Consider the following 15,264-nt stretch of genomic DNA (forward strand, 5'->3'; position numbering starts at 1 on the left):
CTTCCATATATAGTTTCGTCCGATTTAAGGTAAATGGTGCACCAAAGTGCCTATATATCTTTCGATTTGCATGAAATTTGGCATAGGTTACTGAATTAGGTCCAGAATGATGCGTGCTAAGTTTCGTGAAAATCGGTTCAGATTTAGATATAGCTTCAATATATACTTTCGACCGATTTAATTTAAATTGTGCACTAAAGACCCAAAGATTGGCCGATCGGCACACAATTTTGTACAATGTACTGTTACTATAACCTTTCGTGTGTCAGATTTTCTTGAAATTGGTACAGATTTACATATACCTTCTATATATATTTTCGTCCGATTTTAAGTAAATGGTACACTAAAGGCCCATACAGACCCATACACGTTTTCTTGAAATCTGTTCAGATTAGCTTCCATATATAATTTCGATCTATTCATGTTGACTGTACACCAAATAATCAATGGGTGGCTGATTGATACATTTTGAACAGTGCGTGTGCTTTAAATCTATTTACAAAATTTAGAATAGGTTGAAGAATGGCATGTGTTGGAATTTATGTTAGTCGGTTTACTTATAGATAAAGTTCGCATATTAATGTTCGTTCAATTTAATGTCAATGTTCCATAGAAAAGGCGACGTCTGTTAGGATTCATCTGTTGAATATACCCAAAGTGGTGAAGGGTATCATATAGTCGGCCCCGTCCGACTTTACTACTTTCCTTACTGGTTTTTAATTTAATTTTTCGATTTCAAGAACAACAAATTGTCGTGACATATAATGTTACCATCAGCTGGCTTGATACAGTTACCTTATTAATATACCTTGGTATAAATATTACGTTGAAATAAATTCTGTTGGGTTTTGCAGTGTATAAGTGACATAATTCATGGTATATGGATATAAGGTTAAAGCACGTGTTGTTGTACAACAAGCAGAAAGCAATCCTAGTGTCATTCGGTGGTGCGGTCTGAAAATTTATCAATTTTAAAGAATTGAACAATTATCAATTGGTGACGTGCCCGGATTTTATTCTCCACATGACTTGCTTTTCCCAACAGATCGAATTTTCCACCAATTTCTGTACTGCGGGCCGAAAAAGTGCCTTACTACTTTAGTTTTGCGATCTTTGAATTTGTAGTGAATATTTATTATTTCAAAACAGTTTTGAATCCTGTAGATACTGTCAATGAATAAAATGTACGAAACACCAGTAAATTTTAAACGAACAATGCTTTTGTTGGAAAAATCTTAAATTTAATTAAAACCGATGGATTGCAACTAATAAAATTTTATTTATTTTTGCAGGTGGTACGTGGTTTTACTGATAAACAGTCTATATTTATACCAAATAAGTTCGTTAGTCGAGTCGAAGCAGATGCGCCAACAACAAAACTATATAGATTTCATGGGGCCTTAATACATCCCTCTGGTGAGAGAGTACCAATATCAACAGAGTGTTTATTACTCAGAGAAAGCAGACTTAAGGTAATATTTTGACCATTTTGTTAATTTTTATATAGAAGCCTACATTATGATTTTCTTTAGAATACCGATTTCATAGAAGGCATTGTTGTATATGCTGGACATGAAACAAAATCGATGCTTAATAATAGTGGTCCCCGCTACAAACGTTCCCAGGTGGAACAACAAATGAACATAGATGTTATCTGGTAAGACACATTGCTTGAGAATCACAATGTATATTTACTTACGTTTTTATTCTAATATAGGTGTGTAATTATACTGTTAATATTGTGTGTAGTTGGTGCTGTGGGTTGCAAAATGTGGCTTAGTTCTTTTGAACAGTTTCCTGTACCTTATTTACCATTCGACGTAAATCCAGATTATGAAGGCCTTTTGATATTTTGGACATATATTATAATACTTCAAGTCATGATACCATTATCTTTATATGTGACAATAGAGTTATGCAAAATATTACAAGTTTTCCATATACACAACAATATGGACCTATTTGACAGTGACACAAATAAGAAAACGGAATGCCGTGCAATGAATATAACAGAAGAACTTGGCCAAGTACAGCACATCTTCTCCGATAAAACAGGAACTTTAACTGAAAACAAAATGTTATTTCGCCGTTGTGTTGTCAATGGCACAGACTACAATCATCCGCCCTCAGAGTTAGAGAAGGTTTATTCAAAACCTGGATCTCCAGCACCGCCCTTAATAGCGAATGCCTCGCTTATAAACGATATGCTTAATTTAAGCTCGTCGGGACAGTATTTATCACAAAATTCACAACGTATTCAAGAATTTCTTGTTGTATTAGCAATATGTAATACAGTAATTGTTAGTGCAACACCACATCGTGATCTCATGAACGCCAGCGGTATAATTGAGGTACAAAGCAATAATGCTTCACTAGTGGGAGATTCGTCAGTGACTCTAAAAGGTAAGCTAGTTAAAATAAAATGAACATTATTATTTTATTGTGTTGTATAGAAAAAAAATCGAATCGGTAACACCTTAGAATTATTTTTTACCTTTAACCATGGTATAATAATAAAAGGTAACAGCAAGTGTTGTTGTACAAAAAACGATACAACAACCACATGGAAATTTGTTGTTGTAAGTTCTACTAGTGTCAACTCATTTGACAGAAAAATGTAAACAAACAAATTATCATCAAATTATTTTTATTTTGAAAATGGAATATTTTCGAATCCTCAAAATAAAAATTGAAAAACATGAATGAAAATCTATCAAATTTATATTTCTATCGCTTCCACATCTTTCCTTTAATTGAGCCATTGCCATATATATGTGTAACACATATGACAATGCTGGGAAAAGCGAGTAATTCCTTCAAGAAAGATTTGCTTCCTCAAACTTTCCCAGCAGGCAGATTGAGTAAATTGAATACGGGAGCATATTTTATAAAGAACAATTTCAAATTGTATGCGTTCCCAATTTTCCTGTTGGGTGATTTTTAAAAACATAATTTGTCAAATTCATATTGGCACTAGTATTACGTTGGAATCAAATCAGCTGGGATTTGCTGTTACCTTTTATAATTGTACCATGACCTTTAACTTTAAAAAATAATTAGCCAACTTTCGTAGATATGTTGAATTTATAATCCATTTTGTTATGTTAGGGTCCTACCTAATTTATTGCGCTCCGTACAAAAATACTCACCTTCTCACCTTTATAGGGTTTGTTAGACGTCCGTATTACCCAAATACGCAAGGACTAAATTTTTGCATATGCGCCAATTAAAAACGGCACATATGCCGTTTACATCTATAGAAAAACAATTTTTTCAATGACTAAAATTCTATTTTCAAAAAACAAAAAAAAAAAAAAAATAAAAATACGCATTGTCAATGTTGAAAAATTTAAACATTATATTTTTACAGCCTTAAAGTATGTTTACATTGTACCGGATTTGGTTAATCCAGTGGGTTTAAATTGTCAATTCCTTTGAATACATGTCAAATAAATCCTCATAAAGTAGGTTAACCCGGTAAAAAGTTCTAATGTAAATGCCGTATTAGTCCTGATTTATATTAGGCGAGTTTACTTGCGGCAATCATTGTCGTTCCCTTTTGAACTTGCTCCATGCGTCTATACAAGGCAATTCGGTTTCGAAAATATTTCTTTTTTCATTTGATGTCACATTTAAATAAATATAAAATGTCAACAAATACGAAATACACAAAACGAATTGCCAGAAAATTGTCGGTACGAGCAATTTTTGCCATTTCTATTCCCCTTGCCCCTCTCTCCTACAGTCAAAGACTTGCCGCAAGTAAACTCGCCTAATATAAATTGGACTTACCTAAAATTCAACTAGCTCGTTCGACGTTTTTCACCACAAAAGTAGAACACATGTATTTATATGAATGTTACCGAAATACGTCGAACGTACAAAATTTCAAGTTGAAAATTTTCAACTAGACAGAACGTATTTTTCATTTTTTTCTTTTGTTGAAAATAAAAACAAAACATTCAGGAAATTCGAAATTTCGAATGGAAACTAAAAATATGTGGATTAATTTAATAATTTTTCAATTTTGTTTTGCGGTTTGCATTATTAGCTTGAAGATATGGATTCGACGTATTTGGGTAATACGGCCGTACACAACATTTTGCCATAGTGGGGAAGTTGAATATTTTTGTACGCCCCGTCGGATTTTAGGTAACGTTGTTATACCCAAAGCGTATTTGGGTAACATTCATTGAAATACATGTATTTAACTTTTGAGGTGAATAAAATCGTACGCATACGCATGAATTTAGGTACGACTCTTAGATATTATTTGATAAGTTTGTATTTTTTTAATCATTGCAGCTGTAAAAGCTTCTGCTGACCAAAATGATTTATCAGGATCACCATCTGTTGCACAAAATAAATTGGCCTCAGCTATACCAGCAGATCGGTATGTACGACTAGCCGAATCGAGATCCGTGACTCCATCACCACCTCCAAATTTGCTGTTCAACATTCCCACACAATCACATATACCTTCGTTATCACCAATAAGTAGTTCAGCGGAGTCAACACCTACCTCAGAATCACCACCAATGAAAATGAAATCATTGTCACACAACATATCTCCTACAGGACGTGCTAAAGCAGTTATAAATTCTAAAATTACAAGTCTAACGACTTTTCTAAATTCAAAGACACAATCAAAACGATTAGCGAATAAATTACAGTAAGATGCAGTCATGTTAAGAGTTTAAGAACTTAATCCAATATCAATTTGTTTTCTTTCAGACAGCAAAAAAACAATCTCACATATCAAACACTTGACGGACGTCCATTGTATGAAGCTGAAAGTCCTGATGAATTAGCATTGGTGAATGCTGCTTATAGTTACGACTGTTGCCTTATTAATCGTAGTCCTAATCACATTTTAGTTAGCATACCCAATAAGGGGTTAGTCGAGTATGAAGTTTTAAAAATACTGCCTTTTGATTCCAGTCGAAAATGTATGTCTGTTGTGGTAAGACGCACGGGTACACAAGAAATTGTTTTATACACCAAAGGCGCTGATAGTTCCATTATGCCTGTACTTGCGCCATGTTCGCCAAATTCGCCCGATGGTATAATTCGTGAAAAAACACAACAGCAACTTGATCATTACGCTCGTGAGGGTCTGCGAATTTTAGTTATGGCCAAAAGAAATCTTAATCCTGCGGAATATACGGAGTGGTGGGCCAGGCATCAAGAAATTGAAATGTCTATGGAAAATCGAGAACGGCGCTTGCGTGATTCTTTTGCGAAATTGGAAAGCAACTTAACACTTTTAGGAGCCACAGGCATTGAAGATCGACTTCAGGAGGGTGTACCTGAAACAATATCATCTTTGTTGGCTGCTGGGATATCCATATGGGTACTAACCGGAGATAAACCAGAAACCGCTATTAATATTGCTTATTCAGCTAAACTATTTACGCAGCAAATGGAATTAGTGAGGTGAGTTTATGAGTAATAATATATATATATATATATATATATATGGACAATATTGCCAATTTTGTATAAAGCTGAAGCCGAGGTTCATCCCTTTATAACTCGGGAATTACTTAAGTATACACCTAAGTCTGTTTTTACATGGTCTTTTTGTACACGGTTTTGATATAACACGGTTTGAAAATTGAATATTTTTAATTTTTTTAGACGATTTTATTCCATATAGCACGATTTGTACTTATAGCACGATTTGTACTTAAATTTGTTTGTCAAATTTAATTTTTACGAAGTATGTTCATATCCCAAAAAAGTATTTATGAAAGAAAAAAGTCTGAAACCATCGATAGTTTGCGAACACTAGCTTAAAAATTTAAGTGAATTCCCCTTTAGCGCGTACAAACAATTTTTACTGATCAAAGCAAATGTGAATAGCCCTAATTTAGGGTAATTCCCTTTATGTATAAGATCAATGTCTTTTTTTACACGGCTTCTTCTGGAACCAATATACCGTGTAAAAACAGACTTATGTGTATGTATATGTGTCAAAGTAAAACTAAAAGCATACAAAATTAGGACTACGTCTCTTATGTATCATTTTTCAAAATTTTTTCTACATCTACCTTTAAATGATGACACTTCTAGTTTTAATGCGCAAACAGGAATTTCTAAAAATCGATTACAGGCTTATTGTAGTAATACTCATCCAAATATGACAATTTTGTGTTATGAATTTTCTAAAAAACCTATTATGCGGACCAAATTTTTAGATCTGTCAATTGAATGATGTGGGTACCAGCGATCAGTAAGAGTTTTTACGTTTCGATGAAATAAAATCTTCTTCGTGAAAATCCATCTACTAGAACGACGGGAACTGAGCATCCAAAAACACGAAATTTGGCAAAAAATGTTTTTGAACATATCGCGGATTTATTTGCGTATTCTGTTGCAATATATGACCTGTTACGGATTTTGAACTGTTGCGTAAACATAACCTTAAAAACTTCAGCCGAAAAAGAGATGTACCCAAGCGCATTGAAATGGGCCGCATTGGAATAGGTATCGGTCGATGTATTTTTTATCGTGCACTCCGAAATCGGATGCGCGTTAATGGCATATGGAGTTTTCGGAAATTATTCGCGTTTTACGAGTTTTTGGGTACTTCAATGCAACGTGTAGTACATTTTAACCGTCAAATGAAATTTCGCAAAATATACATGGAAACCGCATGCGCATCAAACGATTTTGGGGATTACGCGATTTAAACGCCATTTATTTTAAGATTTATTTCTATTTATAGAACGCCACCATTTATTGGAAGGGTCTTATTATAATCCACAAGAAGTGATTATTCTTATATATGCCCATTTTTCGCTGGAATTTGGGTAAAATAGAAGAAAAACCCCACAATTTTTTTCTGAAATGTCTTGCATAATATTAAACAATAAATATGATGACATTATTTCTTTGAACTAATAACAAATAATTTTCCTCGATATATTGTTTTGTTGTCGCTGTAATTTACAAAACGCTACACAGACTAGTGTGATTTTGATATAATTTGATTAATCGTGGTTTTTAGATTATCTAGATAAGTTTAAATTAATTTTTAGGTGGATGCATGTCATGAATATAATGTAAATAATGACATAATCTCCTATATTTTTATTATTTTTCTCATATTTTTTTATATCTGCATATTCATAATTCATAATTTTAAGATTTTTTATGTCTAAAATTTAAACATCGATAACATTTGCGCGCATCAACCAAAAATTTGATCGCAAAATGATTCGGAGCAGGACATTTTTCTCTATATGATTTAGTACGAAAACATAAAAGCCGATTTTTGGAAAGTGGAATATTAAAAAATCATCGATCAAATTTTTGGTTGATGCGCGCAAAAGTTATCGAAGTTTTAATTTTGGGCATAAGAAAAAAAATCTTAAAATTACGCCGTTTATTATATTGGTCAAAAACGTTGATATATATCTTCCTCCGTAAAATAAGAATATGAATATACTATAATAATCACGATAAAGTTGCACATGTTCGCCAAATATGAGAAAAATAAAAAAATATAGCAGATGACATCAATATTTTCATTATATTAATGACATACACACACCTAAAAATTAATTTAAAAATATCTACATAATCTAAACACGATGGTGAATCAAATGATATCAAAATCACACAAGTCCGTGTAGCGGTTTCTAAATCAAAGCACCAACAAAACAAGATATTGAGGAAAAATATTGGTTCTTGTTTCGAAAAAATAATGTCATCATATTTATTTTTTTAATTGTATACAAGAAATTTCAGAAAAAATGTTGGGGTTATTCTGCTATTTTACCCGAATTTCGCCGAAAAATTGACATAATAATAATCACTTTTTGTGTATAAGTATACGCCTTGCGGATTATATCAAGACCCTTCCGATAAATCTTAGAATTCTATAAATAGGAATCTTAAAATAAAATAATATTTTGAAATATACATTTTAAATTGCGTGTAAATCGCGTAATACTTAAAATCATTTGATGCGCATGCGGTTTCCAGGAAGCACTGAAGTTTATCTTCCAATCCATATATATTTTGCGAAATTTCATTTGACGGCTAAGATGTGCCACACGTTACATTGAAGTACCCAAAAAATCGTAAAACGCGAATAATTTCCGAACACTCCATATGCCATTAACGCGCATCCGATTTCGGTGTGCACCCTAAAAAAAAACCTCGATCTATACCGACTTCAATGTGGTCCATTAAGAACCATGTATGTGCCAGCTAACACTATTTTTGAGATAAATTGCGTCTAAATCGCGTAATTCTCAAAATCATTTGATGCGCATGCGGTTTCCAGGAAGTACTGAAGTTTATATTCCAATCCATATATATTTTGCAAAATTTCATTCGACGGCTAAGATGTGCCGCACGTTACATTGAAGTACCCAAAAAATCGTAAAACGCGAATAATTTCCGAAAACTCCACATGCCATTAACGCGCATCCGATTTCGGTGTGCACCCTAAAAAATACATCGATCATACCGATTTCAATGTGGTCCATTAAGAACCATGGATGTGCCCGCTCACACTATTTTTGAGATAAATTGGGTACATCTCTCTTTCGGCTGAAGTTTTTAAAGTTCTCTTTTCGAACAAGATCAAAATCCGTATGAGTCATTTATGAAGCGGAAATGATCCACAGAAAACGCAAATAAATCCGCGATATTTTCAAAAACATCTGCCAAATTTCGTGTTTTTGGAAGGCCAGTTCCCGCCGTTCTAGTAGATGGATTTTCACGAAGAAGATTTTATATCATCCGAAACATAAAAAACCTTATTGATCGCGGGTACCCATATCATTCAGTTGACAGATCTAAAAATTTGGCCCGAAAAATAGGTTTTTTAGAAATTTGATCGCACAAAATTCGCACCTTTGGATGAGTATTACTCTGAAGCTGTGCACACTACATACACAAAATACATATCAAATTACGCAGATTCACGACTACAATAATCTTATAATCGATTTTTATAAATTCCTGTTTGCGTATTAAAGCTAGAAGTAAAATTAAAAAAACACTCAAAATCGAGCTTCAAAATGTCAGCATCATTTAAAGGTAGATGCAGTTAAAATTTTGAAAAATGATACATAAGGGGCGTAGTCCCCATTTTGTTGGCTTCTAGTTTTCTTTTGACACGAAGACCGTGCAATGAATGGCTTAGTCACAAATCGATAGAGAACATAAAAAAACTGGTTCGCCTCAACCTGTTTTTACACATTTTTATACATTAAAGTAGACACAGCTTCCACCAAAATAAAGTTTGGAGGTCAATATCATGAACAGTTTGCAACGACAGATCAATTAACCCAAAACTATTCACTCTTTTCATATACTTAAGTAGTTCCCGAGTTATAAAGGGGTGAACCTCCGCTTCAGCTATGTTAAAAAATTGGCAATATTGCCCATACATATTATATTGTATATATTAAATAAGGATTACGTCCCTTATCTGCCCTCGATTTGATTGAAGATTTATATTTTTATAATTAAAAACCCTTAAATATACTGTACTAAAGAAATTTAGTGTGAAGGTAGAGAATTATTGTATGTAAGGATATTTTCTACACGTTGAGAACAGTCTGTACCCAAATTCAGTGAATTTGATTGTAAAATGTAGATTAATAGATACAAATACTTGCAATCGCGAGGTTCGTTAATAAGGGGTCTATATCAAAATATGAACCCAGAGACCACAGGCAAAAGTTATTTTGATATTCAAAATATTTAAGCCTAATTTTGTGGTTCGGTCAAGTGGTTCGGTTTATACCCGTTGTTTGGGGAAATACACGTGTTTAGAGTACTTTAAAACCAGTGAGCGGAGCAGTCGGACGGATAGTCGGACGACCATACACTACACAACTACCATGGAAATCTATATTCTCATTAATTGTATTATATAATGTTTAATATAATGTCTGTGCTTAGAGTAAAATATATTTCTCTGCATATAATTAATTTAATATATGCATGCATATTATTTTTCTTTTTTCAGATTAACAGCCCGTTCAAAGGATGCAGCAGAATCTGCCATTAACTTTTATTTGAACGAAGTTGAAACGGCAAAAAATGCACCGCATCGCTTAAAGCAGCGTGCACTTGTAGTTGATGGTAAAACCTTAACATTTATATTAGACTTAAGGTGGGTATATTATATCTTCTATTTATTTTCACTAAGATTTTTTTCTTTCAGATCGAAACTAATAAGACCTTTTCTGAAATTGGCTAAAAGCTGTGCTTCAGTATTGTGTTGTCGTTCCACACCATTACAGAAAGCATATTTGGTAAAAGTGGTAAAGGAAGAGTTACGCCTTTGTACATTAGCAATTGGTGACGGTGCCAACGATGTATCTATGATACAAGTAGGTGTTTATAAATCTGTGTATATGTTCAGATTTTGGTAAAATCTAATTGTTTTCTTTTAGATGGCTGACGTCGGCGTTGGTATATCTGGCCAAGAAGGTACACAAGCTGTAATGGCTGCTGATTTTACAGTTGCTCGGTTTCGCTATTTGGAGCGTTTACTTCTTACGCATGGTTATTGGTGTTATGATCGTCTGTCACGTATGATACTTTACTTTTTTTATAAAAATGCTGTAAGTAAAAATGCCAATTCTTTGTGATTTTTTATTAAGTTAGTTTGCAATATATTGTAAGCAAAAGTGTGCATGTACGAAATTAGCCGTTAATCGTACGAAGATAAGATCAAAGATCATTGCAAGGGATAAATATTAGGAAATGCGAGAGAACTATCCAATCTTTTAGAATAACGAAGGGATTAGAAAGACATAAAGATATGATAAAAGAAATTAAAACATTTTTAATGCTTAGCAAGATACGAAGAAGTATGGATGGAAGAGACTAATGGAGTTCGTAAAGAATATTGAATTCTTAGAAAACAAATACATTTTTATGAATATATATATTAGGACTACTAATAACGAAGTCTACTTTTATTTCTGTCAGTTACTATTTTTTAAATATAATAAATAATGAGGTTTTGAATTACCACAACATATTGTAGGTTGCAAATCGTGCTACATCAATATAAAAATGTTGAGTTGCATCTCTAAAATTGTGTTGTTTATTTTTTCGATTTTTATTTTTGCAAATATATAATTGTATTAATGACATTTTTAACTTTATATTTATATTCATTTTTATTTACTTTCAGGCCTTTGTATTTCTAATATTCTGGTACCAGTTGTATTGTGGATTTTCGGGATCTGTTATGATGGACCAAATGTATTTAATGTTGTATAATTTAATATTTACTTCGCTGCCGCCTTTAGCCATTGGTGTATACGATCAACGGGTACCAGAGGATTTATTACTAAGAAACACATATCTGTATAAAAATGTAATATTACTAACATATACTTTTAACAAATATATTAACTACATTCATATACGTATAGGGCCGTTTGGGTTTAGCCTATAAACCACATGATTTTTGGATAGTGCTGCTAGATGCGCTGTATCAAAGTCTGGTAGTATTCTTTATTGCATTATGTGCATATGCTGATTCCGATGTTGGTATATGGGAATTTGGTGCCACCATAACAGCTTCATGTTTATATACGAATTTATTACATGGTGTAATTGAAATACGGTCTTGGGTAAGAAATGATAATCTTAATGTTTTGTATATCGTAAAACTTAAACATTTTGCTCTTTCACAGACAATTCTCCACGTGCTTTCAATGGTTTTTAGTTTGGGTTCTTTTTATTTGTTTTCCATTGTTTACAACTCCATGTGCGTCAATTGTTTTGGTTTACCATCCAGCTATTGGGTGATCTTTCGATGTTTTAGATCTGCAGTTCATTGGCTTGTCATTGCATTGTCAGCCGTTGTAGCTGTTTTACCAAGGTATGTTTATCGTTAAATGTAATGTTAAATGTATATATAATTATTTGATATTTTCAGATTGGTTCTTACTGTTTTACGAACTACATTATATCCAGATGATAGTACAAAAGTTTTACTGCATAACAAACGAGAACGTCATAGAGGTGAGGGTCTGTTAGTTACTTGGTCAAGGTCAACATCTGCTTCATCAATATATAGGTAAAGAACACACAACTAATATTTATATACAATAGAAAATATAGGATTTATACCCTTAATCTATTATATGGTGAAACTTCTAATTTGTTGTTGGTGACAATTGTAAATAGGTTGAAATTTATTAGAGTTAATACAATTTTTATTTCGTTTCTGTTGTTGGAAATTTCAGGAATTATTTAAAAAGTGTAGAAAGTTTCGCTACACTTAAAAATGAAATAGGGTGTATTGTTGTTAAATAATTGTTATATGTTCCTTTTTTAATTATTAAATTTTTTAATTCATCTTCACCATTTTGCATTTTTTATTTTTAATTTAAAGTTTAAAAATTTACATTAAATAGATTTTTTATTTATTTACTTAACGTTTTTTTAATTTTGTATTGATATTAGTTGTGTGTTTTTATTTGAATTATGTATTGATATTTTTATTTTTGTTTATTAAAAACTGAAACATAGTGCAAAATAAATACTAACACATTAATTAAAACTAAAATTTAACAAATGGATTATTTATTGAAAATCATAAGTCATTTTATTTATTTAAATTACTTCATAACCGAAATCATATGCAAATATCACGACGAACAAAAACATTTAACACTAGATTGCCGAAGGCAGTCATTTTGACCGTTCTTCAACTTCAGGTCCAAAAACAACTGTATATATTATGACCCAGCTTTTTAAAATTTGGTGACTTTTTGTACCACATAGAACTACGTTTATTAATCATAGTAGCTGCTTCCTCCCCTCTTTCATTCCCCGTATTTACATGTGCTCGAAACCAGTTTGCTACTCTAGAAACACAAAGGAACATACAAATCGGAAAAAAATAAATTTTATATTTCCAGTCGATTTCACTCTTAGAGTACTTCCTCTTTTCGAACATTTTGTCCGCACTCTTATTTTTCAAAAGGGGAAACTCGAGAGCCATACCACCGAAAACAAATAATAACAACGTTTTGTATGATTGTAAATAATGTATAAAATATTAAAATATTAGTTTAAAAAATTTCTTCACACAACAAAAATTCTTTCAGAATGAGGTCATTTTGACCGATTTTAGGCAATATAGGTATATACAAAATTTCCGTCTTTCTAGTGTTAATATATATCACATATAATAAAATCTACCAAATATTAACCAATCAATACTACGATAACATTAGCCGGATATCAAATCGGTAAAATATTGTAAAAATTGATCCAATTTATAATGGACAGCTTGGCGGATGTTCTAAGGATAATAGTGAAATTAAATAAGTTCAGGATTGTCATTTGCTTTTTTTTTTCATATTTATGAAAATATCTAAAAGTGCAAAAACAACATATTAATATATAACTTGGTCTTAGTAATTCGCAGAATAATACAATAATGTGTCATTTTAGTCACTATTTCTGGCGGGCCATATGTGTTCAGGTCTATTTGAGATCTGCGCTTGCAGCATACGGTGATGATTCCCATAATAATATATCTCTAGTTTTCTAAGAGAGAGTAGTATAGATAATGATATAATAATAGAAAAGTAATAACAAAAAGTTTTATTGACATTTTGGTGTTGTTTTAAAAGGACAGTGGCTCCATAAATGAATTTTTATTATGTCCTTCTTTGCTTTTCAATGATTTTCCACGTCAAACCGTGGCCACAGTTTTCAAAGAGAAATTAATTGAAACCCTTATTAAAACTTTTTACGGCGTGGTTTGAAGTTTACTCTTTTGAAGGATTTACACAGAGACAGTTTTCGCAATTGCACAATGCTAGACGACGAGCTCTCCTTTAAGGACCTTTGTCATATTTCAAAAAAATACTTTCAATACTATCAGGATTGACCTGATCTGTGCCTATATCGACGCTAGACGCAACCTTTTCATCAAAGCATAAGTTGATTTTTCTGTTTATTTTATAAAAAGATAACTCTGTATTGAGGAAATCCGTCTAGCTTATGTTATTATTAATGTGGCCGATATACCCTAAATACATCGTACACATAAGATTTCTTGACAAGTACAATTAAGTTTATTAACGTAAGAAATAGAATCCTTTTAAAAATATTTACGTTTATTAGAATTAGAGAACACTTGATGATTCGTTAGATAACGAAAAAACAGAGATTACATATTTTAAATTATATTGGCATAACATCTCACATTTATAATAATCATTATTATTATCTTTTTTCAGAATCACCGATTATGGGTCTAAGAATCAGATTATAACATCAATTACCTGATTATTACTTAATATTAATATAAATTATAAACAACAATATACCAACGACTTTTTTATATGCATACAACTTTTTGTTATTTTTTTTAAATTATATTATAATATTTAAAAGAAATCCTGTCCGAGAGCCGCCTTTACTAAAATATACTAATTTGCTAAAATGTTGTATTAATATATTTTCTTAAGTAGAAAACAAATGTCCAAAAAAACGTAAACTGTCTGTATTACTCTAAAATAGTTTATTAAGAGTACTTATAATAACAACAAAATTATTATACACTATTTAGGGGTACGGGTGATAATATATATATATATATATATATACTGATCAATGCTTAAGTGATTTGACTTTTTATTTTATATTAAAGGCTACAAGTTCCTTGTAGCTGTGCAGTTAAATATTTGAACGCGCGCCTTAATTATTTTCTAATGATTAACTCTGTTTCTCGAAAGACGAAATTTTACATTTGCTGTACGTTACGCCAACATATGTTTCAATAGCCAGTAAAATGTAAAATGCAAACAATCAATGTTAAATGGAATATATTATTTTCCAATTTATTATTTTCTTGAAACAGGTAAATATTTTTGGCAAACTTAAGCATACTTTTTAAAACTGATATCAGTTTGTAATGTACCAAAAAGATATACTTTTAGGGCAAACTGTTGCCTATATCGAATATTTTACTGAATGAGGTCCACCATGTTCATTCTAATTTATTCGACCAATCATCTTTCTATTTAAGCATATCTATAGCCATAAGGATTGGAATATAATTCTGCCATAAAGATGATTATAACTACAAATTTTTTGACATTTTCTTTTGTATTATTTTTCCTTAAACTCTTTGGAACAATTATAAAAAAGGATTAACGTATTCATTATTTTTTTCTTAGTATACATTTTCGCATGTTAAGAAAACTATAAGTTAGGCCATTAAAGCGATATTGCAATCGAACAGTTATTGATAGT

The 15,264-nt window shown here is 31.7% G+C and overlaps 1 protein-coding gene across 1 annotated transcript; it reads left to right on the forward strand.

Annotated features, from left to right (window-relative positions):
• Positions 1-1,353: 1,353 nt before the first annotated feature.
• Positions 1,354-14,348, forward strand: LOC133337881 (phospholipid-transporting ATPase VD). The gene is made up of 13 exons (XM_061546084.1): positions 1,354-1,472; positions 1,533-1,657; positions 1,718-2,403; positions 4,306-4,672; positions 4,735-5,436; positions 9,995-10,141; positions 10,193-10,361; positions 10,425-10,595; positions 11,174-11,359; positions 11,418-11,618; positions 11,682-11,869; positions 11,927-12,067; positions 14,247-14,348. The coding sequence occupies exons 2-13, from the start codon at positions 1,587-1,589 to the stop codon at positions 14,293-14,295; spliced, it is 3,078 nt and encodes a 1,025-aa protein (XP_061402068.1). The 5' UTR covers positions 1,354-1,472; positions 1,533-1,586; the 3' UTR covers positions 14,296-14,348.
• The last annotated feature ends 916 nt before the right edge of the window (positions 14,349-15,264 follow it).

Source organism: Musca vetustissima, unplaced genomic scaffold (assembly GCF_032173495.1).
Source record: "Musca vetustissima isolate MV318-11 ecotype Yass unplaced genomic scaffold, APGP_CSIRO_Mvet_v1 utg38425, whole genome shotgun sequence".
NCBI lineage: Eukaryota > Metazoa > Arthropoda > Insecta > Diptera > Muscidae > Musca > Musca vetustissima.

What these genes read in the sequence shown, in the direction of transcription:
- LOC133337881 (XM_061546084.1), top strand. Translation starts at nt 1,587, where the DNA reads ATGCTTAATAATAGTGGTCCCCGCTACAAACGTTCCCAGGTGGAACAA. An exon ending in ATGAACATAGATGTTATCTG is followed by an intron (nt 1,658 to 1,717) that starts GTAAGACACATT and finishes ATTCTAATATAG; the next exon opens with GTGTGTAATTATACTGTTAA. An exon ending in TCTGCTTCATCAATATATAG is followed by an intron (nt 12,068 to 14,246) that starts GTAAAGAACACA and finishes ATCTTTTTTCAG; the next exon opens with AATCACCGATTATGGGTCTA.